This window comes from Piliocolobus tephrosceles, chromosome 1, assembly GCF_002776525.5.
Source record: "Piliocolobus tephrosceles isolate RC106 chromosome 1, ASM277652v3, whole genome shotgun sequence".
Taxonomy (NCBI): domain Eukaryota; kingdom Metazoa; phylum Chordata; class Mammalia; order Primates; family Cercopithecidae; genus Piliocolobus; species Piliocolobus tephrosceles.
In genome coordinates this window covers 196,992,135-197,017,040 of record NC_045434.1, presented here as the reverse complement: position 1 = coordinate 197,017,040, position 24,906 = coordinate 196,992,135, and the positions used below count along the sequence as shown (strand labels likewise).

General features: G+C 52.7%; 1 protein-coding gene across 3 annotated transcripts in view; it reads left to right on the top strand.

Moving 5' to 3' along the window:
- Positions 1–24,906, top strand: part of MAN1C1 (mannosidase alpha class 1C member 1) — a 174,916-nt gene that overhangs the window by 126,707 nt on the left and 23,303 nt on the right. For all 3 annotated transcript variants that reach the window (XR_003309739.2, XM_023219589.2, XM_023219588.3), the window contains exons 3-7: positions 2,172–2,287; positions 4,744–4,824; positions 10,969–11,063; positions 16,049–16,166; positions 21,644–21,737. Coding sequence is in view for 2 of the 3 variants with exons in the window: in XM_023219589.2 (XP_023075357.1) it covers positions 2,172–2,287; positions 4,744–4,824; positions 10,969–11,063; positions 16,049–16,166; positions 21,644–21,737 (504 nt within the window). In the remaining variant the exon portion in view is untranslated. The remainder of the gene's footprint in view (positions 1–2,171; positions 2,288–4,743; positions 4,825–10,968; positions 11,064–16,048; positions 16,167–21,643; positions 21,738–24,906) is intronic.

Here is a 24,906-nt window from a genome sequence, read left to right as displayed (position 1 = left end):
ATAGATTCTCCGACCTCCAACCCATCCCAGGACACAGGGCTGGGTCCCTCCAGCCCTCTGCTCCCTCCTTGGCGAGCCCTCCCTTCTGGTAATAGATTCTTCTACCTCCAGCCTCATCCTCCTCCTAACTGCTCCCTCCCTCTCACTCTCACTTCCGTTCTTTTTCCGGCCGTGTCCTTTTTCAGACCTTGCCCAGCCTAGAGAGGTGGTTAAGTGTGTCAATTTCAGGATTCTCCTCCTTCAGTCAACACAAGTGAGCAGTTAGGAAGCCCTCATTAAGGAGATTAGAGGCTAACTCTGAATTCAGGAGGTGCCACAAAGCGCACACTGCAGACTCAAGTGGGCTCAACAGACTCCAGAGTTTCCACTGCCAAAGGTGGAGCCTGTGACTCTTAATGTTTTCAGCCTCTGCAGGGAGGACACTGAAGGAACAATCACTCCTCTTAGGGTTGCACTCTGGTCCCTAAAGGAAATTGCTGCTGCCTGCAGTGACTCCATAGTTGTAAGGAGTTGATGAGAGACGCCACCTCTTTCAGGAAGCCCTTCAGATAGTACCGGGCATGTCTCTTTCTCCCTCCCCTTCACCTTCACAGTTTCCTGCACTGAGTGCAGAAGGCTCTGGTTGTGCCCGAGGGTGTCTTCCTCATTACTTTTCTGTCTGGTTCTATGGGATGGAAAACTATCATTTTGCACTTATGTCAGCCTTTACTCCCAGGACAGTTGCCTGATGCGCGATGGTAGGGGCCAGGCCTCGTAGTTCATTCATGCACTAGAATGAGAATGGCCACAAATTTTTGCTTTGTGCATTTGTTTGATTTCTTTGCCCAAATTTTCTTTCTTTCTTTCTTTTTTTTTAATGGAAATAAGTTTCTGATTATAAAAAAGTAACATATGAGCTGAAGAAATCAAAAAGCACCTGTAATCCCGGCACTCGGAAGTAGCCACTGGGTCATTCTATCCAGACTTAGTTCTGTACACTTATACTTTGATGTACAATAAGAATTATACTAGTTTTTTCTTCTTTGCAATTTACTTTAAAAAAAGAAAAAAAAAAAAAAACAGATCCGATGGATATCTCCCCAGGTAAATAGGCACAGGTTGACCCCACCTGTGTGGATGACTGCATGGTATCCTATTTTCTATTTGAGCCTCAGTTCACCCTCTATTGGCTACAACTAATCTGGAAGAGATAGAGGATTGGCACGGTTATGATTTTTGGGCCAGATGCGGTGGCTCATGCCTGTAATCCCAGCACTTTGGGAGGCTGAAGTGGGCAGATCACTTGAGGCCAGGCATTCAAGACCAGCCTTGGCCAACATGGTGAAACGCTATTTCTACTAAAAATACAAAAAATAGCTGGGTGTGGTGGCGTGCATCTGTAATCCCAGCTACTTGGGAGGCTGAGGCATGATAATGACTTGAATCCAGGAGGTGAAGGTTGCAGGTTGCAGTGAGCTGAGATAGCACCATTATACTCTGGTCTAGGTGACAGAATGAGACTGTCTAAAAAAAAAAATATTTTTTTTTTTGTATGACAGGCTGGGTGTGGTAGCTCACGCCTGTAATCCAGCACTTTGTGAGGCCAAAGTGGGTGGATCACTTGAGGCCAGGAGTTCCAGACCAGCCTGGCCAACATGGCAAAACCTCGTCTCTACTAAAAATACAAAAATTAGTTGGGCGTGGTGGTGAGCACCTGTGGTCCCAGCTACTCGGGAGGCTGAGGTTGGAGAATTGCTTGAACCTGGGAGGCGGAGGCGGGAGTGAGCCAAGATCGCGCCATTACACTCTAGACTGGATGACAGAGTTAGACCCTGTCTCAAAAAAAAGAAAAAAGAGTTTTGTATGCCAAAGTAGAGAGAAGTGGGTGGCTGACTGGCACTGATGGTTGACCCGCTGACCAATAGAAGAGTGGACCGAGGCCTGGGAAGTGGCTCAGCCTGAGCCCTCGGTTTCTGGCCGCTGTTTTCTGCCCTGAGGAGGAAGCAGCCCATGGTGGGGACTCTGGGTCTCGGCCTCACCTTCGATGGTGGCACTGGAGCCCGCCTGGATGGTGCCTGAGGTCAGCCTTTGCCGCCGAGCCTGCGCTGGCATTGGAGGGGCCCTGGGAGCGGTGGCTTGGAGAAAAGAGAAGGATGGCCCTGGGTCACACCCTCAATGCTCTGTGCCTGCAGGAGGCCTCAGTGGGGCGACGGTCATTGACTCCCTCGACACCCTCTACCTCATGGAGCTGAAAGAGGAGTTCCAGGAGGCCAAGGCCTGGGTGGAAGAGAACTTCCACCTGAATGTGGTGAGTCAGAGGCCCTCGGCGGGTGGGGGTCAGAAGAGGCCCAACAGCCAGCTTCACCCTGTCATCTCTGAGACCCAGAGATGTTGAGGGTCTCGCCCAAGGCTGCACAGCCCAGCAGTCTCAGAACCGGGGCTGCCGTGCACTCTGTGCTGAGCCCCTCCCTTAAGACAGCCTTGAAGTGGGGACATCCTCCCCAGTCTAGCATCCTCCCTAGGGAGGGGACACCACCACAACCATCTGTCCCCTCCCTGCAAGGTCAGTCATTGCTCATCTGGGGCACATTGCTCCCAGCCTGGACGGCCCCCCAGGGCTGGATCTGTCACACAAAGCAGCGGCAGCAAGTGGGGAATGGCTCTGTGGAGGAGGGAAGTGGCTCATCTGCTCAGAGCTGCTCCAGCCTTGAGCCTGCCCTGCACTGGCCTGTTGAGATGGCTGAGTGGGGTGGGCGTGGAGTGGGTGGTGCACGTCCCTTTGCAGGCCCATGACCAGGCCTGGGACCTCTTGGTCTCCAGTCTTGCAGGCACACTTGATCAGGGACCAGGGCCTCGCAGAGGGGATGGTCATGTGTCTGGATGGCACAACGGCCTTGAACACCAGACTCCACCATGTTGATCTCTCAGCCCAGACTAAAGCAAGGCTTGCATCCCAGAGGTGAGCTCCCCACGGAGAGAGGCTATTTACATGGACTTGGGGAGTAAGCAGTGGAGATCGGGAGGGGAGGAGGGGCTGCATCCAAGCACACACCAGCCTCCATGTGGGCTCCAGGAGTGCCGGGTCCTGCTGCAGACAGGTCTGGGACCGGCTCCTCCAGCTCCTGGCAGCAGCGAGGCCCCTGCCTCCTTGAGAGACAGTTTGCCAGCACAGAGCAGGGCGGAAAGTCTGGGAGAGCCTGGGAATGCAACACTTTAGGGGAGCTTCTCTGGAGACAGAGGCCTCTGGAGTCCTGGCTGCCCTGCGCCTCTTGGAAAAGTCATTGACCCTCCCTGAGCCTTAGATTCCTCGACTATACAATGAGAATGATGACAACAGCAACGATATTAATAATGCCTAACTCATAGGCTTATCATGAGAATTAAATACAGTGGAGAGTTGTAACCACATTTTATAACACTGTGAAGTCTGATGCTGATGTAAAGTGAGGTCACCCTTGTCATTATTAGGATGACTTTGAGGCTTGTTAACACTTCTGGTTGTTTGTGTGAGGCCAAGGAAGCTGAGAATCCTCCATTACCCGTCTTTGGGTTGGAGAAAGGTGGAGGAAGGAGAAGGAAGGAGTGTCCCCCTAGGCCTTCCTTGCCCCCTGTGTAGAGAGTGGCTCTTTGGGATACAGAATGGGCTCAGGCAGCCACCCACAGTGCCCTAGGAACCGGGGGACACTCAGGCAGGTAGGGGAGGTGAGGAAATATCCCTGGAAGAAAGCAAGGTGGGGTCACTCGACCTCGAACCTTGACTTTCTCATCTGAGAAGTGGGAATGATGACCCTTGCCACACTCTGACCTCGCTGAGCCCTGGGAGGCTGAAAGGGGGTGGTTTTGGAGGTGTTCTGTGGGTGGAAGAGTTCCCCCAGGTTAACAGATGAGCACTGCTGTTCTCAGTAATAAAGACAGTGGTGTGCAAAGCATGCTGGGGGAACCCTCTGGGGCAAGGAGGGTGACAACAGGCATATCTGGCTATGGGCAGGCCTCTCTCTGCAGTGCCCCTGTGTCCCATGTCCACCCTGCATGGGAGGGTTTGGCAGCCCTTTTCTGCAGCTGAGGAAATGGGGCAGGGAAAGGCTGCACATCTTTCCAGAGGTGCCAAAGCCAGGTCAGTGGTTCAGGTGGGATTTACCCCAGATCTGGTCCTGGCGTGATGCTCCAGCACCCCTGATTTGCAATCCCAACTTAGGAAAGAAAATAGAAATGGTTAAGGCAAGTATGGGCATGCCCTGTGCACTCTGAACTGAGGGCCCAAGAAACTGCTGCTCACTGAATATGCAGCTGCCTGGCCCCTCCTTCTTAGCCCCAGCCTGTCCCTGTCTGCCCCACAGCCTCCTCAGAGAACCAGGGAAGGGCCACGCTGTCTTCCTGCTAAGCCTTGGGGTCTCCCCGGGAAGGGGAAGTAGCCTGACCAGAGTGGGATTCGCCTCCCCTCAATCTAAGCTCCAGCCAGCAGCTCTCCAGGCAGGTTCTGGCGCTCTTTGGAGCACAGCCAGGCATCACTTTGCTGCCATCGCCTTGGCAAGGGCTGGGGAAGGAAACCAAGCCCAGTATTTATTTGGAATGCTGGAAATTGCAGGAGCTCTGCCAGGCAGGTGCTGATTCGTCTCAACTTTTGTTACGAAAACCACCACCACCTTGCCTGGCTCACCAGAGCCGGGCACAGGTACAGGAGGAATATCAGTGGCCAGGGTGACCTGTCTGAAGGGTCTGAATCTTACAAGTGTCCCCACTGTCCCCCTCCTTTCTGTCCTGCAGAGCGGAGAAGCATCCTTGTTTGAGGTGAACATCCGCTACATCGGGGGACTCCTCTCAGCCTTCTACCTGACGGGAGAAGAGGTGGGTTGGCCCTTCATGACCCCTGGACTGTCCAGGCTGGAAAGGGCTTTGGAGAACATCCAGTCCTTCCCCCTCATGTCACCCATGGGAAAAGAGACTTAAGGGGGCAGGGATGGGCCTGGGGCCACCCAAGTCCACCCCTGAGGGCCTATTTTCCCTGCGACCATCCCTCCCCTCCCTGCTTAATCAGTCATTGCTTATGGTGGGCATGTTGCTCCCACCCCGGATGGCCCCCCAAGGCTGAATCTAACACACAAAGCAGCGGCAGCAAAAGGGGAATGGCTCTTCCTCCTTTACTCTGATGCCTCCATTCTGCTGCCCAGGTGAACCGAACTGGCTCCCACGGGTGCTTGTACATTCTCTGAGAGCAGCAGCTGGGTCCACACATCATCCTCTCGGATCCCACCCAGCATCCAGCAGACACCTGGGCTGCTTTGCACGGGTGTTTGTTCTCAGGACTCACAAAGCCAAGACCAAGACCCCCAGGCCTTGTCCTCCACAGCCACCCCTTGCCCTCCCCTCCTGGGCCAACCACCAGCCAGACACCTGCTCCAGGTCTCACAGGGGCAGCAGGTGAGGTGGGGCAGCCACTGCTGTATCTGCCAGTGTCAGGCCTTGCCCGCAGGTGAGCTGTGTTGGCTTCCACAAGGAGGGCTGGGAAGTGCACGCTGCAGGAAGGCAGAGCTGGTGCAGTCAGGAAACCTGGCCCTCATTCCACACCACCCTCATTACTCATGGGCTTAGCGAGCTCCTTGTCCCACCCTGGGCCTCACCTCCTTCCCCAGCATGGATGGTTCTGATACCCCTTCACTCAAAGAGCTCTTAGGACATGGGATAGGAAGGAAAGGGTGGGGCCCCAAGGCTGACGGCTCCAAAGCCCATATTCTCTTCCCTGCAAAAGAATTTTGAAAACCACAGAGCTCTATAGAAATGGGAGGCTTCTTCATCCCCCATCCTGAGCTCCAGTAAAAGCACAGCCCAGATATCTGGTGGCGAGGATGGCTGAGTCCCCAGAACATCAGTCATTGGTCAGTTCTGTTCCCTATTACTCAGATGGACTGCCGTGAGGCTGGACGCCCCCCTGCTCTGACCACCCAGAGACAAATAATGATGCCTGCCCCCCGCCACCCAAGGAGCCATGGAGGTGAGGTGGGCAAGCCACAGAATAATCCCTCTTCACCTCCACCACTGCTGTCTGGAAAGTCATTTCCACTTTCCTTTGTCTGTGAAGGTGCCAGGGGCTGAAGTCAAGGGTTTCGAGGCAACAGGCGGGCGCCTTATCTCTCCAGTTACTCCAGGCCTCTCTCCATCGAGCATAATCTCCTCAGCAGAGATTAGCGCTTGTACCAATTTGTCCCCAAAAAATTGTAGATGGAAGCCCTCGGCTTTGAGCCACCCGGAGCCCGAATTCCATTTGAAAACTCCAGGACAGGAAAATGACAGAAGGAGCAGAAAAAGCATCCGTGTTCTTCAGGGCATGTGCCCAGCCTCCCTGCTTGGCTGTGGTCAGTGGAGATGGCCTGCAGGAAGGAAGAGGGGAGGACAAAACTGAGGACTCCCGGGGTGGTTTGGGGGTGAGCAATTCAGGAAAGAGTTGGTGGCTGTTGAGACACATTGCCTCTTCCTTTCTTCCTTCTCTTCCCTCTCTTCCATCCATCTTTCCTCCCTTCCGTCCATCTTTCCTTCCGTTCTTCCTTCTTTCTGTCCATCTTTCCTCCCTTCCCTCCCCACTTTCCATCCATCCTTCCTTCCATCCATCTTTTCTTCCATCCTTCCATTCATCTTTCCTTCCCTCCTTCCATCTATTTTTTCCTTCCTTCCATCTTTCCTTCCATTTTTCCTTTCCTTCGTTCATCTTTCCTTCTGTCCTTCCTTCCATCCATCTTTTCTTCCATCCTTCCTTCCCTTCGTTCATCTTTCCTTCCATCCTTCCTTCCATTTATCTTTCCTTCTCTCTTGTCTTCCTTCCTTCCTTCTCCTTCTATCCATCTTTTCCTCTGTCCTTTTCTCCTTCCATCCGTCATGCATCTTTCCTGCATTTTTCTTCCCTTCCTCCTTTCCCTCTTCAAGGGCATCTGTGGTTCTGAGAACTTGCTTTGAGGCCTCAACTTCCTAGAAGGTACTAGCAACTCAGCTTTCCAGAACATAGACCAGATAGTGGGGTGTGGACAGGAGCACCTGTGACTTGAAAAACAGCTCAAAAGGCTCAAGGAGAGGCCAACGTGGCCAGAACCCCTGGGTGGCCAGGCAGGCTCCTGTGCCAGTCAGTGCAGCACCTGCCATCTGGCCACACCTTACTGATTTGTCCCCCGAACACCTCCCTGAACCAGATGCCATGCTGTGTTCCTCGTGTGCTTTCTCACTGGAGCCTCGGATGGCCCCATCAGGTGCATGTTATCACCAATTTGCAGATGAGGAGACTGAGACTTAGAAGCAGTAACTGGCTCTGGGTCGCGCAGTCTCTGAGGGTTGTGTTGGGCCTGACTCCTGACCCTGTGGCCTTTGTGCTATGGGCCTGGGTCACAGCCTGGCATGGCATCACTGCTTGTCACCCGGGCTCAGCCACACTAGACTGAGGCCTCGCTCTTCCCTTAGTCCTTCAGCTCACACGCAGTGGGTGCCTGTTGGGTGGGTCTTTCCATTCTTAAAATTTCCCACAAAGGTTTGTGGAATGAAGGGTGAAGGAGACCCCACACTTTTCCTAGGCTAAGGCCTTTCCTTGCTTAAGATGAAGCTTCAGGCCGGGCACGGTGGCTCAAGCCTGTAATCCCAGCACTTTGGGAGGCCGAGATAGGCGGATCACGAGGTCAGGAGATCGAGACCATCCTGGCTAACACAGTGAAACCCCGTCTCTACTAAAAAAATACAAAAACTAGCCGGGCGAGGTGGCGGGCGCCTGTAGTCCCAGCTACTCAGGAGGCTGAGGCAGGAGAATGGCATAAACCCGGGAGGCGGAGCTTACAGTGAGCTGAGATCCGGCCACTGCACTCCAGCGCGAGCGACAGAGCAAGACTCCGTCTCAAAAAAAAAGAAAAAAAAAAAAGAGGAAGCTTCAGAGGGAGACCCCCTGCTGGGTAGGCCAGTCCTACTGAGAGCCAGTGCCCATGGGAATAACTTGCATAACCACAGCTACACACGTGATGTTGGCACGGCACTTCACAGTTTACAAAGCACATTCATTTCTCTACATCCTCTCATTTGATTTCCACAAAGACCCCTGGAGCAGCGGGGCACGTGCCACCATTGTGTTATGCAGATGAGGAAACCAAGGTACAGTGAGGTTTCCTTCCCCCTCCCTTCTCCTCCACCTGGTTATTTTTTGTATTTTTAGTAGAGACGGGGTTTCGCTTTGTTGGCCAGGATGATCTCGAACTCCTGACCTCAGGTGATCCACCCACCTCAGCCTCCCAGAATGCTGGGATTATAGGCGTGAGCCACCGCTTCTGACCTACAGCATCGTTTCAATAGCTGCATGGTATTTGTTGCATGAAGCCATTATCTAACCACTTTCCTATTGTTTGATATTTAGAATACTTCCAGTTTTTCCCACTATTCTAAGGGGCGCACTATAGCCACACAACTGCAGAGTGGAAAGATCCGCACTTGGGCCCTGACTCCCAGCCCTGCGCCCTTCCCACCTCACAGAATGCAATTCCTACTGGTTTCTCTCACCCCTGTTCTGGAATTGTGGCCACTAGGCTGTATCTCTGCGTTGGAGAGACAGCTTGGTGTCCTGGAAAAGAGCCCCTTAACAGCTCCACAACCTTGGGCAAGTTGCTCCTCTGAGACTCAGTTTTCTCATCCTCACAGTGGGTCAGCGCCTTCCCCACAGGCGGTCGCAAGGGCTGAGGCCGGGCACACCTGTCCACACACATTCGCTTAGCATCCTTCCAGGGACAGCTGAGACCTGCAGTGCCAGCCAGCAGCAGGGCCTTCAGAGGAGGGCATGTGGTTTGCTGGCAGAGAAGAGCATCTAAGAAGTGTTAGTTCAGCGTCCCCAGGGCTGAGGGCAGCCAGACGGCTGGCTGCGTGGAGCCTCAGCATCTGGGCTCTGGTTCTGGTGGGTTCATTTGTTCACCTTGGGCAGCCTCCCTGGGGGCAAATGAAGATGTAAAGAGCCTCAGTGTGACCAAGGGCCTTGAGAGCCCTTTGTTGTTACTAAGCCTGGCTGTGCACCAGAATCCCAGACAGCAGATCTGTGTGTCATTCTGGGCTTTGGAATCTGAATCCTAGACCAGCTCCCCAAGGGATCTGATGGGGCTGGTCCCTGTGCCCGCTTCTGGGCCCCTCTGTCTGGCACTAGACATTCTCATCTTGTCTGACCCATCACTGCCAGACACAGCGCAGCCCCTCCCTCCCATGAGAAGAAAACCACCCCCACCTCAGAGACCTCAAGTCCACATCCCATTTAAAGTGTCCTGAAATTCCCCTCCCCCTGCATTCCCTACACAGCTGCCTCAGCAATTTCTAATTGTCGGGAAGGGGGAGCCGGGGCAGGACTCAAGAAGGCGTTGTTTTGCAAGGACCACAGGAGGTCAGCAAGCTGGGCCCCCTCAAGCGCCAAAAGTGAAAAGACCTGTGTATTCCCCACTCTGAGTGGTTTCCTAGGGGCTTGTGTCTCATCTTTTAAAAATAAATAACATTTATTGTGGGTGTTCTTTTATTATAAAAATCACACAGGAAATAGAGATGAGCCAAAAGAAAATAAAAATGATCCATACGCTTAACCCCCTGGAAGGCCATTATTAATATTTTGTTTTATTTATTTCCTTTCTTCCATGTCCACAGGATCTTTACCAAAGTTGAATTACTCCGTTTTGAAATGTATTTCTCTTAATAGATTATAAACCCTTGCTTTGCTGTTAATATTCTTCTACAGCATCATTTTATTTTATTTTATTTTATTTATTTTTGAGATGGAGTCTTGCTCAGCTCACTGCAACTTCTGCTTCCCAGGTTCAGGCGATTCTCCTGCCTCAGCCTCCCAAGTAGCTGGGATTACAGGCGCCCGCCACCACGCCCGGCCATTTTTTGTATTTTTAGTAGAGATGGGGTTTCGCCATGTTGGCCAGGCTGGTCTCGACTCCTGACATCAAGTGATCCGCCCGCCTCGGCCTCCCAAAGTGCTGGGATTACAGGTGTGAGCCACCGCGCCCGGCCCACAGCATCGTTTCAATAACTGCATGGGATTTTGTTGCATGGAGCCATTATCTAACCACTTTCCTATTGTTTGATATTTAGAACACTTGCAGTTTTTCCTATTATTCTAAACAGTGCTGGAATAAATAAATCTTTACAACATTCTTGATTATTTCCTCAGAATAAATTCCCAGGCAGGAAACGGCTGGGTCAGAAGGTCACAGGTCCTTTTGAATTAATCAGACATCTCAGAACAGTTTGAAGGGGTCCGAGCCTCAGGCAGAGGCCATGACGCCTGGGATCTCCCTGTGGCTCCCTTGCTATCCTGTGTGTGGTTGAGGATAAGCCACTCACCCTCTCCCTTCACTCACCGTCTGTGAAATGGGAACGGTGGGCAGGATCAGGATGTCAAATCGGGACAGGCCTGTCCACTGCTCTTACGCAGGAAGAGGAAACTGTCGCCCAGGAGGAAGTGGTCTCCGGAACCTGAGGGTGGTCTTGGCTCCCAGTCCAGTGCTTTTGACAGTCTGTCCGAATGGCACCATCCGTTCCCATGCCCTCTGCCTGTGGTATCGTCCTGCAGTGTGGGCAGGCATAGACCTTTGGAGACTGGCCCCTCTCTGCCAGGTCTTCATCTGGACTTGGAGGTGCCCCCCCACCCCCGGCACATCACTGCTTTCTCCCTCATCTTCCCAGTAGCCACCCCGTCCCAATGAGCAGCATCCAGTCTTTGCCACCAGAGTCCTGACACTGTGGTAGATGCTTTGCCACAATTATCTAATTTTCATTTCTCCCAACAACTCTCTAAGGAGGCCAATATCCTATTTTATGGACAAAAGCTGAGGCTCAGAAGTACCTTGCCCAAGTCCACGTGGCCAGCAGTTGGAAGGGCCGGGCTGGTGGGCTGCAGCCCTGGGTGGTTCATCCTGCCTGCAGCAGTTCTGGGGTTGGTCTTCCCTCACCCAGCCTGGAGTCGAAAGCCCTTTGACCCCCCCTCCTTTACAGGTGTTCCGAATAAAGGCCATCAGGCTGGGAGAGAAGCTCCTGCCGGCGTTCAACACCCCCACGGGAATCCCAAAGGGCGTGGTGAGCTTCAAAAGGTAGGATGCCATCTCGTTCCCCACTGGGGCTTTGCCGCAACCATGCCCCCCGCTTGTGTGTCTTTTCTGGGTGGGGCTGGTGAGGAGGCTCCAGGGGCAGTGGGCAGGCAAGCAGGAGGGAGGACCCTTGGAACCACCTTTGTGAAGCTCGTTCTTTTATGATGTAGAAACTGAGGCTCAGGGAGAGGACCACACCTGCCTTGGGAGCCACAGTGAGTCAGTGGCACAGTAAAAGTGCCAATGACTTTCCCGGACAGGTGTTTGTCACCAAACCTGGGTCTCAGAGTTTAGTCCACATAAGCCTGAACCTCCTGGGGTGGGCGGGGCAGTTCCTCTGGACATCCCACAGTGCTGTCTTAAGAGCTCTCCACAATGGCCCCAAACACTCTCTTCCCCCATTGGGGTTCCAGAGCCAGCAGGCACATCACACCCTCCTCCTCCCCCAGTGAGGAGGTCCCCGAAGCTGCTAGGAGATCTCAGGATCCCAGCCCTCCTGGACAGGAGCCTAGCTCTCAAGGAGCCCTAGCCACTGTCCCTGTGCTGCATGGAGCTACTTAGTAGAAGCCACATTTCCGATCACCCAGCAGCTCTCTGGGGCCATCCTCGAGGCCCTCCAACAACCCCGACCCTAGGAAGGCTGTGATGTTCCACCGTACCAGACTTCCCATCTCACCTCCTGAAGTGATTTCTCATCTAAGGGCTCTCAACCCAACAGAAGCTTCAGCCAGCTGTCCAGGAGGAGAGGCAGGGGCCCTGGGCTCTGGTTGGAGGTCCTGTAGCTCCAATCACTGTCCTGGGGAGGTTACACCCTTCGTGTCAGCCTCAAGGGCTTTACCACCTTTCTCTGGTCTTGCAGAAAGAGGGCTTGGCATGTTCAGCATCTTCATCAGCTGTCCTCCCTGTGGTCGGGAAGAATTCCCAGGGTGTGAGCTCACTGGAATCTCACCATAGGCCAGGGAGGGGGGTGCTCTCGGGGGCTGTAGAAATCCCAGTCTCGGTGCCAGGGTTGACTCCTCAGAGCTGGACTCTTGGATCTCTGCTCAGATCCCTCTTCCATAAACACTGATCCTGGAGAGACACGGCCAGCTGTCATGTAGCCCAGACACACACACACTGTCCTCTGGCTCCCCTTCCCCGGGTCTGGGGTAGGACCTCGTTGGGGGCACCCCTTCCTCTTCTGTCCCTAGCCCTTCCCTAGGTCTCTCAGAGCAGGGACCTGATCGGACAGGAATCCTGACATTTCTGATTAAGGAAGCGCGTTTGCTTTTAGGCTGTTTGTGTGTTCTCCATGCCGTGTGCGTTCATGTGTATTTCCTGGCAACATCCCCCTTTTTGTTCTTGGTAAGAGAGGCTGTTGCTAAAAATGCCTGCCTCAGAGAGTGGCAGGGCTGTATGGGCCCATGTGGCACTGAGTTTGCTCTTCAGAGGGGGCCTCCTGGCAGGAGCTGGGCTACTGTTGTTGCACCTGCCCCCGGCAGGGTTCACTGTGGGCAGCCCCGACAGGAGGGGCAAGAACGCGGGCCCTCCAGGAGAGTAGGTAACCAGCCCTGCCCTACACGTCAGGGTGGGAAGGACCCTGAGGGGAGGCCATTCCCCAGCAGGTTTGAGCTGCACCTCCTCCCTGGTGTCTGCACAGACCGGCCTGGGAGACTGAGGCAGGGCCAGCCTGACCTGGGACCTTCAGGGACACTGGACTGCCTGGGAGAGTGACGACGGCCTGTGCAAGGACCTCTGCAACCAAGTCAGTCTCTTTCACTCATGCTCTCTCACAAACACGGAAACACTCTCCTGCCACCCTTATAGATCATAAAGGCCCGGATACACAAGCTGGCCTTTGTCACAGACATGCTGGCATCCATACACAGGCACACGCATTCACAAACGAATATCCGTTTACACGTGCATGCTTCCGCCACACACAAATAGACATGTCTTTACAGTCGCAAATGTCTGGTGAGAAGTCACTGTGCGTCATGCATCACGTGAGCACGTGACATGGATTGTCTTTTCAACCTTACAGCAATCACAGGGACTCCATTTTACCAGTAAAGAAACTGAGGCTCAGAGAGGTGAGGTCACTTACCTGAGGTCACACAGCAGCAAAGCAAACTTAATTAGAATCCCGGTCTGTCTGCCTCCAAAGTTGATGATTACACCATACTCATGAGTGTACCTGCCTAGAAGCTATAGCCAGGGTGAGGAGGGGCATTGTGGAGCAGCCCCTCCTGCCAGGAGAGAGAACACAGGCTATGCGCCCACTTGCACTTGAAAGGCTGGGAGAGGAGGGCAGAGCTTCCTGCTGACCCATTGGCTCACAGGGCTGAGCAGAGGACCTCCTGGTCTCTGGGATGCTACCTAGAGCAGATGCATTTGGGGCACAGAACACCTAGGATTTGGAATTGGATTCAGTTCTACCACTTACTGTGTGGCCTCGCCCTCATTCTGTGAAATCAAGATAAGGGTATCTACCTCCCAAGTTGGTTGTGAAGGTAAAATAAGAACCACCAGAACCACCTGGCACAGATTAGAAACTTAGTAACAACAACATTTACATGTGCATAATTACATAATGATAAAAATGACAATACTTACATGCATAATTTATACCTCACAATAACTCTATGAAGTGTGGGTGCTGTCACTTAAGGGATGAGGAAACTGAGTTCTAGGGAAGTTAACCAACCTGCCCGAGGTCACCTTGCTGGGACCCGGAGAAGCCAGCATTGGAAGCTGGGCAGGAGAGGAAAGGCACCCAGCCACCTGCCTGCCTCTGCCCAGGCCGGCTCACTTGTCTGCCAGGGCGTCTCCACCACAGGAAGCCCACTTGGGAGGGTGAACGTGTGGGAGTGGGAGAGAGGAAGGAGAGGCCCATGTAGGGGAATATGAGAACAAAAGACAGCTGGAGGGCTGGTGGCTTTTTCCTACTTTAAACTTCCCTGAAAATGCAGGAAGAATCAATTATTCAGGAAGCTCTCTGAGACTCACTGAGATCACAAGCTGGAGAGAGAAGTCTCAGCTAGCCTTGGGGGAAGAGGGACAGAGAGGGGGCAGGATGGCAGCTCCCTCTTTCCCTCTGGGTGAGTGCAGGGCCGTCTTAGGGTGGGAGGCCCAGCAGACCTGGTTGAATCCTGTCTCCATCATCTTCTGCCTCTGACCTCGAACACTTCACTTCCCTGTGTGAGCCTCAGTTTCCTCCTTTGCATAGGGGTATGAATGATGCTTTACGTTATGGGCTTTCAATGAAGTAATGATGTAAACTGCTTGCCCCAGTGCCTGGCACATTATAGTGACTCAATAAATGGAAGTTCTTTTGTTTATTCAGATCAGGAGCCAAGTTTCCCCTCCTGTGCAACCCATCCCTCCCCCACTGTCCCCTGCCCCAAGCCAGGATGAAGGGGGTGGCTGTCTCTACATGTGTTGAGGTCACCTGACCCCAAAGTTCTCAAAACCTGAGTCCTCCATCTGTTCCCAGAAGCTGGGAGGCTGATAAGTGTCCCTACTTTCCCAGAAACCACATCCAGCCCCAAGAATGGAGTTAAGAGAGAACAGCAGCATCAGGGGAGCCCCAGCCCTACCCCAGGAAAAGCAGCACCCCTCAAGTGGCAAACAGTGACCTACACACCCCCACGCCTGCCTTCCTAAGTCCGTCCATGGAGATAGAGGGGCAGACGGGCCAGTTCCCGGGAGGGCAGTGTGACCAGCAGCAAGGAAGCAGAGTGCCCCTGGCAGAGCCAGTCCCTCAACCTGTTCCACACTAACTGCACCTCAGAGCCTCTACAAATGGGAGGACGTCACTCCACCCTGCTCTGCCCCACCTCTGTCCACCACAGCCTTCCTGCAGAGACTGTGTGCCCCTGGTTGTCCTAAATGTCCCCCAGGAAAAATAATCATGAAACATAGAGGAGACTGAGGCGCAGGGAGGGGGAGCAGCTTGCCCAGAACCACCCCCATTCTGTACCCTCTTTTCCTCTTTATCCCCACAAAAGCCCAGGAAGGAGGAGGCATGAACCTAGGAGATGGAGGCATCACCTTTGCCGTGTCTTATGGAGGCAGGCACTGAGGCAAGCAAGGATTAAGTGGTTTGCCCGAGGTCTTCAGCTGAGCGGCACTTGAACCTGCACCTTCTGGCTCCAGATCTCAGGGAGACTGTAAATGAATGCTCCCGGAAAGGCAGTGTCCTTGTTCCCTATCCTATGATCAAAAGAGAAGCAAGCTGCACAGCAGTTAGCACAGGCTCTGGCATCAGAGCCAGCGCTGGATCCCAGCTCTTCGAATTACTGTGTGATCTCAGGCGGGGGACATCCCTGTCCTGTACCTTGTTTACCCCATTTGCAAAAGGGGCAGCTGTGAGGATTAACCAGGATCCAGCCTCTGCATTCTTTGTCTTTGAAAGCACACAGCTCCAGATGTGTGGTCACACCAGAACTCCCTGCCTGTCTCACGTAGGTTCCATGAAATTCCAGGCCGGGGCCGTTTCATGTCCGTGGGCAGCACTGACAGTGTGCTGGGAGAGGGAAAGAGCTAGGCGGGGCACTGCTCTTCATCGGCCCCATTTGCACCCGCATCACAGCACTGTTTATCCTCCACATGCAGAACCACCAATGGTTGTGAGCCATCCGATGCCTTCAGCCAGAGGACAGCAACTGGGTGTTGTGTGGGGTCTTTGTGGTCCCCGACGGCATTAACCACATCATCTGTAAACTCAACATAACTCTTGTACCAGGTCTCGAGTTCCCAACTCTTACAGGGGTTGCTTGATGATGGAACAGAGAATATTCCAAGTCAGGCCTGGGTTCAAATGACCTTCAGTGAGTTACTTTATCTCAGTGTCCTCATCAGGAGGATTCACTGGAATTGTACGGCAAAAGCTCCTGGTTCCGTGCCTGGCACGTAGTAGGTGCCCCACCGAGCAGCTGCCATTACTCCCAGCAGAGGAGCCGGCCTGGCCAGCGAGGGGATGACAGGGGCTGCTTCTGTCTTTTCAGCGGGAGCTGGGGCTGGGCCACGGCCGGCAGCAGCAGCATCTTGGCGGAGTTTGGATCCCTGCACTTGGAATTCTTACACCTCACCGAGCTCTCTGGCAACCAAGTCTTCGCTGAAAAGGCAAGTCTCCTCCCCACTCCCTCCCAAACAGCTCCCACCTTCTTCCTGCCGAGCAGAGGGATGAGCGTGCAGCTGCCACGGGGTTTTCAGAGGCGAATGTGTCCTCCCTCGTGGATCAGCAGGAGGGCAGTGGGGAGCCCGGGAGCCCAAGCTACCGCTAAGGTAGCAAATAGCATCTACCTGTGCCCTAACGGCAGGTGGCAGGGAAGGTGAGCACGCAGAGTCAGTAAGATTCTACAGAGGGAAAGGGAGAGACAAGATTCTGCTGGGGAAAAGGTTCTCACTGGTCTGCGTCAGCTCAGTGGCAACCACCCATATGTGAAGTCTGGAGAAAGTGCAGCTGAAATCTAGGCACCACCTTGCATTGGCAGGAATTGGCCACCTGGTGCAGAAGTCCCCTTTCCAGAGACGTTTAGCTTTTCCATGTGAGATCTGCCTTCCTTCTTCCCTGTGCCTGTTTAGCTCATGCCGTCAACAGGCTGGCATGGCAATACCCTGCCATGGCAGATGCCCCAACTGTTCATTCCTGCTGTTCAAGGCCACACGGGAAGCTGAGAGCACCAGTCAGCCCTGACAGCTGCCCGTAACTGGCCTTGGGCAGCCCCCACTACCTGGAAGGGTCGCTGTAGGTCTGACCTTAAATCCAAAGAAGGGAAGTGCTCACACCTCCCTCAGATGGCACTCAGGCTCCAGCAGCTACGGTCCCTCCCTGAGGGCTGCCTGGGGAGATGGAAGCCCTGCCCATCCTCTAGAGCCCTCCAAGGAGAACTTTGTGGCGGCGCCACTCCTAAAGCCTTGTCTTCCCCCTGGAATGCCCGCCTCTTAGACCAGTGTGGGAGCTGGGAGATGACTGATAGATTCCCACCTCTACGCCACGGCTCCCAGCTTGGCGGCTGGGAGATGATCGATTCCCACAGCTACCCCATGGCTCCCAGTATCATGTCGCCATCCAGCCTCAAAGCATCACCTGGCTCAGCTGTGAGGAAACAGATTTCTGGGCTTCACTCCAGGGCCAGGCATCTACATTTTTAATACACATTCATGTGCTTTTTGACGCATGGTTTGGGAGCACTACTTACTCAATGTAGGAGTCCACCTGAGTGTCCTTAAGAAGCTCAAGGGCTGGGCGCGGTGGCTCAAGCCTGTAATCCCAGCACTTTGGGAGGCCGAGACGGGCGGATCACGAGGTCAGGAGATCGAGACCATCCTGGCTAACACGGTGAAACCCCGTCTCTACTAAAAAAAATACAAAAAACTAGCCGGGCGAGGTGGCAGGCGCCTGTAGTCCCAGCTACTCGGGAGGCTGAGGCAGGAGAATGGTGTGAACCCGGGAGGCGGAGCTTGCAGTGAGCTGAGATCTGGCCACTGCACTCCAGTTCGGGTGACAGAGCAAGACTCCGTCTCAAAAAAAAAAAAAAAAGAAGCTCAAGAAGAGCTGTTCAGCCTCTTCTTGATTACTTTCTCTGACAAGGAGCTCATTGCCACCCTTAAACAGCTCATCCTCCTGGCAGCCCTTCCTTCAAAAGTGTTTTCCTTACATTGAGAGGGATTCTGCCTCCCTGAAACTCCCCCATTTGAAAGCTCGTGCAGTGAGTTTAACCTCACTTCCCGGTAGCTCTTATTTTCTGATCCTTCCCCACCTCCAAGTCCCATCCCCCAACCTCCCTGTTTCCATTGCTCTTAAGTCAGACTCCTCCTAGGAAGGTTCTGACCAGCTCGGAATGGAGTGGGACAGGGAACTCACTCCAGTCCCTGGTTATTCTGGAGTAATAGCTACCCCTGCCTGAGCACCCACTATGTGCTAGGCACATTATAATAGCTCTGCTCCTCCCAACAACCCTGTGAAGTGGGTCTTCCTGGTAGTCCCATGTTTACAGAGGAGGAAACTAAGACTCAGAGAGGTCAAGTCACTTGCCCTGGGCCATCCAGCTGGTCAGTGATAAAGCCTTGATTGAAGTCCAGGACGTACTGGCTCCTTCCAGACCAGAATGATAGAGCAGGCTGCAGGCTTTTGCTCTAGAGTCCCTCCGTCTGTCTCTGTCTCCTCTACATTTACATACTCCGGCTATTTTCATCCCCCAATCATGCCTCCCACAGAGGCAATTATTGGCAGTCAACAAATTGGCCCAAATTCTAGAAGCGCCCGCACCCTTAGGGGAGCTAATTTAGCCTGCTTCACTGCTCACCACCATGACAGTCGAGAGTAACTCAGGTACAAGCACATTCCTGTCCCCGTAATGGACTTCGTTAACATAAATGGATATGAAGTCTGACGTGGCAAAGCCAAGTGCTGTCGCCTGGAAAGGAAGGTCTGACTGCAGAAAGGTGGCTGTCCTGCACTCCCGGCCCTGTACACATATAACTCTGTCAACATGAGACAGTGTGGTCCCAAGGGCCTTTCTCTCCCAAGGGGTCTTATGCTGGCTAGGATGTGCTGAGTAGGATTTAACCACTGTCGGAGAGCAGGCACTATGGATAAAGCCCTCCTGGATTCCACTTCTCACCTTCAGAGTCCCAAAGGTTGCAAACCCAGCCTCTTCCTGCTCCAGCTGGGGCAGCCTCTGCTCCGTGGTCACCACCCTGATCTGTGTTGGCCCAGTGCTGCCCTGTGTCGGGCAGGAATATGTATGGTGTATGTTGTCAGAATTCATTCACGTCCTGGCTCTGCCACTTAAGGACCAGGTGCCCATCAGCAAGTCACCAAACCTATCTGAGATTCAGGTTTCTTGTCTGTTACACTGAGATAATCCCTTGTCGGTTATGAGGGTTGTCGATAATGTATATAACGGATCTGGCTCAAAGGAACTGAGAAAGGTTAACAGCTGTCATTGCTTTTTATAATTATTATTCTTTTTATTAAAACCCTGAAATGCCTGTTAGGGCATAGGTTATTCAGGAGCCCAAGTCTCTCCCCTGAAATGATTCCAGGATATCAGATAAAATAGCGTATTACTAGACTGGGCCATATGAAACTGCCAATATTGGCCTTTTTTTGATTGCCTTATATACTTATTGTTTTTTAAATGGCCAGAATACTTAAGTTAGCAACACTTAGCACTAAGCAGTTTTCAAGAATATAATACATTGTTATGAACTACAGTCATCATGTCTTATAGCATAGATCTCTTGAAGTTAATTCCTCCTAACTGAAATTTTATATCCTTTGATCAGCGTCTCCCCAACCCTTGGTAACCACTATTCTACTCTCTACATCTACTTCTTTTTTTTGAGACGGAGTCTCTCTCTTGCCCAGGCTGGAGTGCAGTGGCATGACCTCAGCTCACTGCAACCTCTGCCTCCCAGGTTCAAGCGATTCTCCTGCCTCAGCCTCCCGAGTAGCTGGGATTACAGGTGCCCGCCACCATGCCCAGGTAATTTTTGTATTTTTAGTAGAGACGGAGTTTCACCTTGTTGTTCAGGCTGGTCTCGAACTCCTAACCTCAAGTGATCTGCCTACCTCAGCCTCCCAAAGTGCTGGGACTACAGGCATGAGCCATGCCACCCGGCCTGTACTCTCTACTTCGATTGAGTTCAACTTTATTACATTCCACATAAAAGTGAGATCAAGTATTTGTCTTTCTAGCCTGGCGTATTTCACTTAACACAATATCCTGTGGGTTCATACATGTTGCAAATGACAGAATTTCTTTCTGTTTTAAGATTGAATTACATTCCATTGTGTATACCACATTTTCATTTTTCTTTTTTTCTTTTTTTTTTTTGAGGTAGGGTCTCACTCTGTTGCCCAGGCTGAAGTGGAATAGCATAATTATAGCTCATTCCAGCCTCAATCTCCTGGGCTTAAACGGTCCTCCCACCTCAGCCTCTTGAGTAGCTGGGACTACAAGAATGTGCCATCACACCCAGCTAATTTTTGTATGTTTTGTAGAGACGGTTTCGCCATATTACCCAGGCTGGTCTCAAACTCCTGGGCTCAGACGATCTGTCCAACTCAGCCTCCCGAAGTGCTGGGATTATAGGAGTGAGCCACCACCCCTAGCCTATACTGTATCACATTTTCTTTTCTTTCTTTCTTTCTTTTTTTTTTTTGAAACAACATCCAGGCTGGAGTGCAATAGCATCATCTCTGCTCACTGCAACCTCTGCCTCCCAGGTTCAAGCAGTGCTCCTGCCTCCACCTCCCAAGTAGCTGAGATTACAGGCCTGTGCCACCATGCCTAGCTAATTTTTGTATTTTTAGTAGAGGTGGGGTTTCACCATGTTGCCATGATTGGTCTCAAACTCCAGGCCTCAAGTGATCCACCTCCCTTGGCCTCCCAAAGTGCTGGGATTACAGGCGTGAGCCACCATGCCTGACTATACCACATTTTCTTTATTCATTCATCTGTTGATGGACACCTAGGTTGATTCCATATGTTGCCTATTTGAATAATGCTGCAATGAACACAGGAATATAGGTAATCTCTTCAACATACTGTTGTCATTTCCTTTGGATATATACCCAATAGTGGAATTGCCGGATTTGACCATTTTTGACCTCTTAGCAAGGCAATTTTACCTAAAGCTAACAAATGAGCTACTGTCACTTAACCCCACCTTTAAAAGAACCCTCCGTAGGCCAGGCACAGTGGCTCACACCTATAATCCCAGCACTTTGGGAGGCCGAGGCTGGTGGATCACTTGAGGTCAAGAGTTCAGGACCAGCCTGGCCAACATGGCGAAACCCCATCTCTACTAAGAATACAAAAATTAGCCAGGCATGGTGGTGCATGCCTGTAGTCTTAGCTACTGAGGAGGCTGAGACGGGAGAATCACTTGAACCCAGGAGGCAGAGCTTGCAGTGAGCTGAGATTGCGCCACCGCACTCCAGCCTGGGTGATGGAGTGAGACTCTGTCTCAAAAAAAAAAAAAAAGTTCAGGAGTTTGAGACCAGCTTGACCGACATGGTGAAACCCTGTCTCTACTAAAAATATAAAAATTAGCCGGGTGTGGTGGTACAGACCTGTAATCTCAGCTACTCAGGAGGCTGAGGCGTGAACATTGCTTGAACCTGGGAGGCAGAGGTTGCAGTGAGCCGAGATCATGCCACTGCACTCCAGCCTGAGTGACAGAGTGCGACTCTGTCTCAAAAAAAAAAACAGAAAGAAAACCCTCCCCGAAAGAACCCCTCAAAAAGGACCCCTAAAGCAGCCAATAATGAGGACGTGTTGAGAGTGGGGTGGGGTAGGAGTTGGCCAGGCAGTGGTTCTGGGGTGAGACTGTCCGGGCACCAGGCAGAGCAGTCAGTGGAGAGGCTTATGGATCAGGCCCTGCCACACCCTGCACGTGGCACCAGGGCAAGGCCATGTCACCACCCCCGGGTTAGAGTCTGTAGTCCGTTGGGCAGCTCTCCCTTCCTGCCTCCTCATAAGGTTTCCTACGTGCATCTGAACCAGCTGCCTCCCATCCTCAGCCGGCTGGGTGCAGTTGGTTTCTTCGGAAGCATGAAGGCTCACTTGGTGTCTGTCTCTCGGCAGGTCAGGAACATCCGCAAGGTCCTCAGGAAGATCGAAAAGCCCTTTGGCCTCTACCCCAACTTCCTCAGCCCAGTGAGTGGGAACTGGGTGCAACGTGAGTACAGAGACGCCACTGCCCCTCATTCAGCAGTTTCCTGCCCAGGCTTCCTAGGAAGACCCTGCCAGGCCCCTGGACTAAGTGAGGATGTGTTTGTCAGAGCCGTGCAGCCAGCAAGGCATTCTCTCGGTGCTCCTGGACACCACCTTCCTTCCCACGCATCCTGGGGGCTTGCCCGTGGTTGTCCGCTGCTGCGGTGCCCGGTGTGATGGCTGCTGTTTACTGAAGGCCTGCCCTGTGTTTTCCACATCCTACCTACCTTATCTGGTGCATTTTACCCCAGGCTCTCGGGAGGGTCCCAAGTGGAGTCATCCATCCTAGAAGTGGCTCCAAGAGAGGCCAGGCATCCTTTCCCAGCCCCTTTGATCACGTTCCCCACTTCCAACTTCAATTTGTTTTGTTTTGTTTTGTTTTTGAGACAGAGCCTCGCCCTGTCGCCCAGGCCGGAGTGCAGTGGCGGGATCTCGGCTCACTGCAACCTCTGCCTCCCAGGTTCAATGATTCTCCTGACTCAGCCTCCCGAGTAGCTGGGACTACAGCCATGTGCCAGCATGTCTGGCCACTTTTTTGTATTTTTAATAGAGACAGGGTTTCACCACATTGGCCAGGCTGGTCTTGAACTCCTGACCTCAAATGATCCACTTGCCTCGGCCTCCCAAAGTACTGGGATTAGAGGCATGAGCCACCACACCTGGCCCTAACTTTAATCAAAAAACAAAAAAAACTATACAACAATGTAGAAATCATGAATTCATCCAGGCACATGACGGGAGGCCGAGGCAGGTGGATCACGAGGTCAGGAGTTCGAGACCAGCCTGGCCAACGTGGCGAAACCCGGTCTGTACTAAAAATACAAAAATTAGCTGGATGTGGTGGCACATGTCTCTAGGCCCAGCTACTCAGGAGGCTGAGGCAGGAAAATCGCTTGAACCCGGGAGGCGGAGGTTGCAGTGAGCTGAGACCGCGCCATTGCACTCCAGCCTGGGCGACAAAGCGAGACTCCATCCCAACAACAACAACAAAAAAAGACATCATGAATTCACTTGTGCATCTTAGACCTACAAGAAAGAATCAGTCCCAGAGTTTTCAGTTGTTCTCTGTTCAGAGACTTGTTTCTCAGCCATTTAATAGCCAGTCACCCATGGAACATCATTCATAAGCCCCCAGCCCCACCCACTGCAACAGAATGGGGTTTGGGGTCGCTTAGGTGTGAGAGTGTGGACAAGTCCCCCAGGCCCCTGGAATGCGCATGCCTGTTGAGAAGCCCAGCTCTGGGAAGCAGAGGCGGGCCCTGGTCACGTGGTCATGGTCAGCCAGAATTGGCAGTGATAGGTTCCATGGGCACTGCCTCTAGGGCCTCCCAAGACCCGGCAGAGCCCCCATCCCCACTGTCTCTGTGCAAACAAGGACCCCCTTCCCTTTCCCCTGCCTCCAACCCAATTTTTGTGACATCAGTGAGGGCTCGGGGGCAAAGTGGATATGAGTCTAATGACTGCATGGCTTAGGGGGTAATTCACTGTATCTCTTTGAACCTCGGTTTCCTGTCCTGCAAAATGAAAGAAGAGAGTGAGATGCATTCTTTGTGTGCCATGGAGAGGCGTAGGAGGAATGGTCAAAGGCTGCGGGAAACAGATTTCACTTCCATCTTCCAAAGATGATCCAAGTTGTCCCAAAAGGGAACAATGCAAGTGGGGCCTAGAGAGGCGGCACTGGGGACACTGTGGCGAAGCAGCTGAGGCCTTTCCTTCCAACCCAAGTCTCCCCCAGAAAACTCCACCCAGGAGTTTCCCCCAGTGATGACCTCACCCCAGGTGGCCTCCTGTAAAAACCACTTACAGAAATGGAAAGTATTTTTAACCAAAACACACTGGCAAATCCAAAAGTATGGGGAGAAAATGAAGCTTGAATTGCAGATTATGGCCACGGGAAGAGGCAGTTCAATAACAGTTGCTGGTTTTAATTGCAAGGCCTGACTGGGTAAGGAGATAAACCCCTCTGCTGGGCTGAGCTGCTCCAGGGCAAGGCAGCAGAACCCATGAAAAGGGCTGAGAGGGGTGTGGGCTTCCCAGCTCAACAGTTACCTTGGCAAATTATAAGGAAGCCCCTTCCGGGAAGCATAATTTTCTTCTCAGGCTGTGCCAGGGGCTGCAGGTCTGGGCAAAGGCAGTCGCATATGGGAAATTGTTTCCTATTAATAAAATGTGAGCCCTTGGCCTGCTAAAGAGCAGAGGGGATTATAACGTCCAGCTCGCCCAAACATCTGCCTTCTTCCTCCGCTGGCCTTGGTGCCTGGGGTCATCTCAGTTTTCCTGTGTGTGTGTTCTTTTTTTTTTTTTTCTGGTGCACATGTATTCTTGTAGCACACGAGAGCATTACCACCTTGCATAAGCTTAAGTAAGTGCACGCACATCGTTTTCTCTTCTTGAATCTTCAGAGCAAGCCTGAAGGCAGGACAGGCAGGGACTGTGTAGCCCATTTGCAATCACAGAAATTGCAGCCTAGAGAGACAAAGAAGGAATTAGGACTGCCTCTCAGTTACCTAGGCCTCTGCTCTTGTTGGCTTCCCACTCCTCCTGGAAACCGAGCTTCAGGGGCAACAGGGGAGCCCCAAGACAGTCCTACTGCTAAGACTTCACACCCAGGATAAACCCACCAGGCTCCCAGTGGCACCCAACACAAATGAGATGACCCTGAGGCCGACCCGCTGAGAGTTGAGAGCTGCTGAGAAGGGGTCACCAGCCCCTCAGTGTGGCACCTCAGTAACTTGTCCACTGCCTGAATCCCACACTTTCTTCTGTGGGAGGGAAGTGGCAAGTCCAGACCTCCTTGGCAGGTACAGGAGTGTGAGCTTCAGCCTGGCAGCTTCCCTGGCATTAGATCGGCTGATTTCCAGGCTTGTGGCCCAGCCTCCTGCTGCCAGGTGTGACGAGCGCATTGCCACGGTCAGGAAGCAGCAGAGCCTGCCTCTGTTCTGGGGCTCAGGGACACCAGCTCATGCCCCCTTCACACATCTAGAGATGGGGAGACCGAGGCGCAGAGTGGGCAGGGGTGCACCTTGAGCTAATGCAGAGCCATGTCTTCTCATTACTATGCCTGTACTTCTCCTAGCCCACCTCACAGTGTTGGGGAAGACCACACTCATACACACACACACACACACACACAC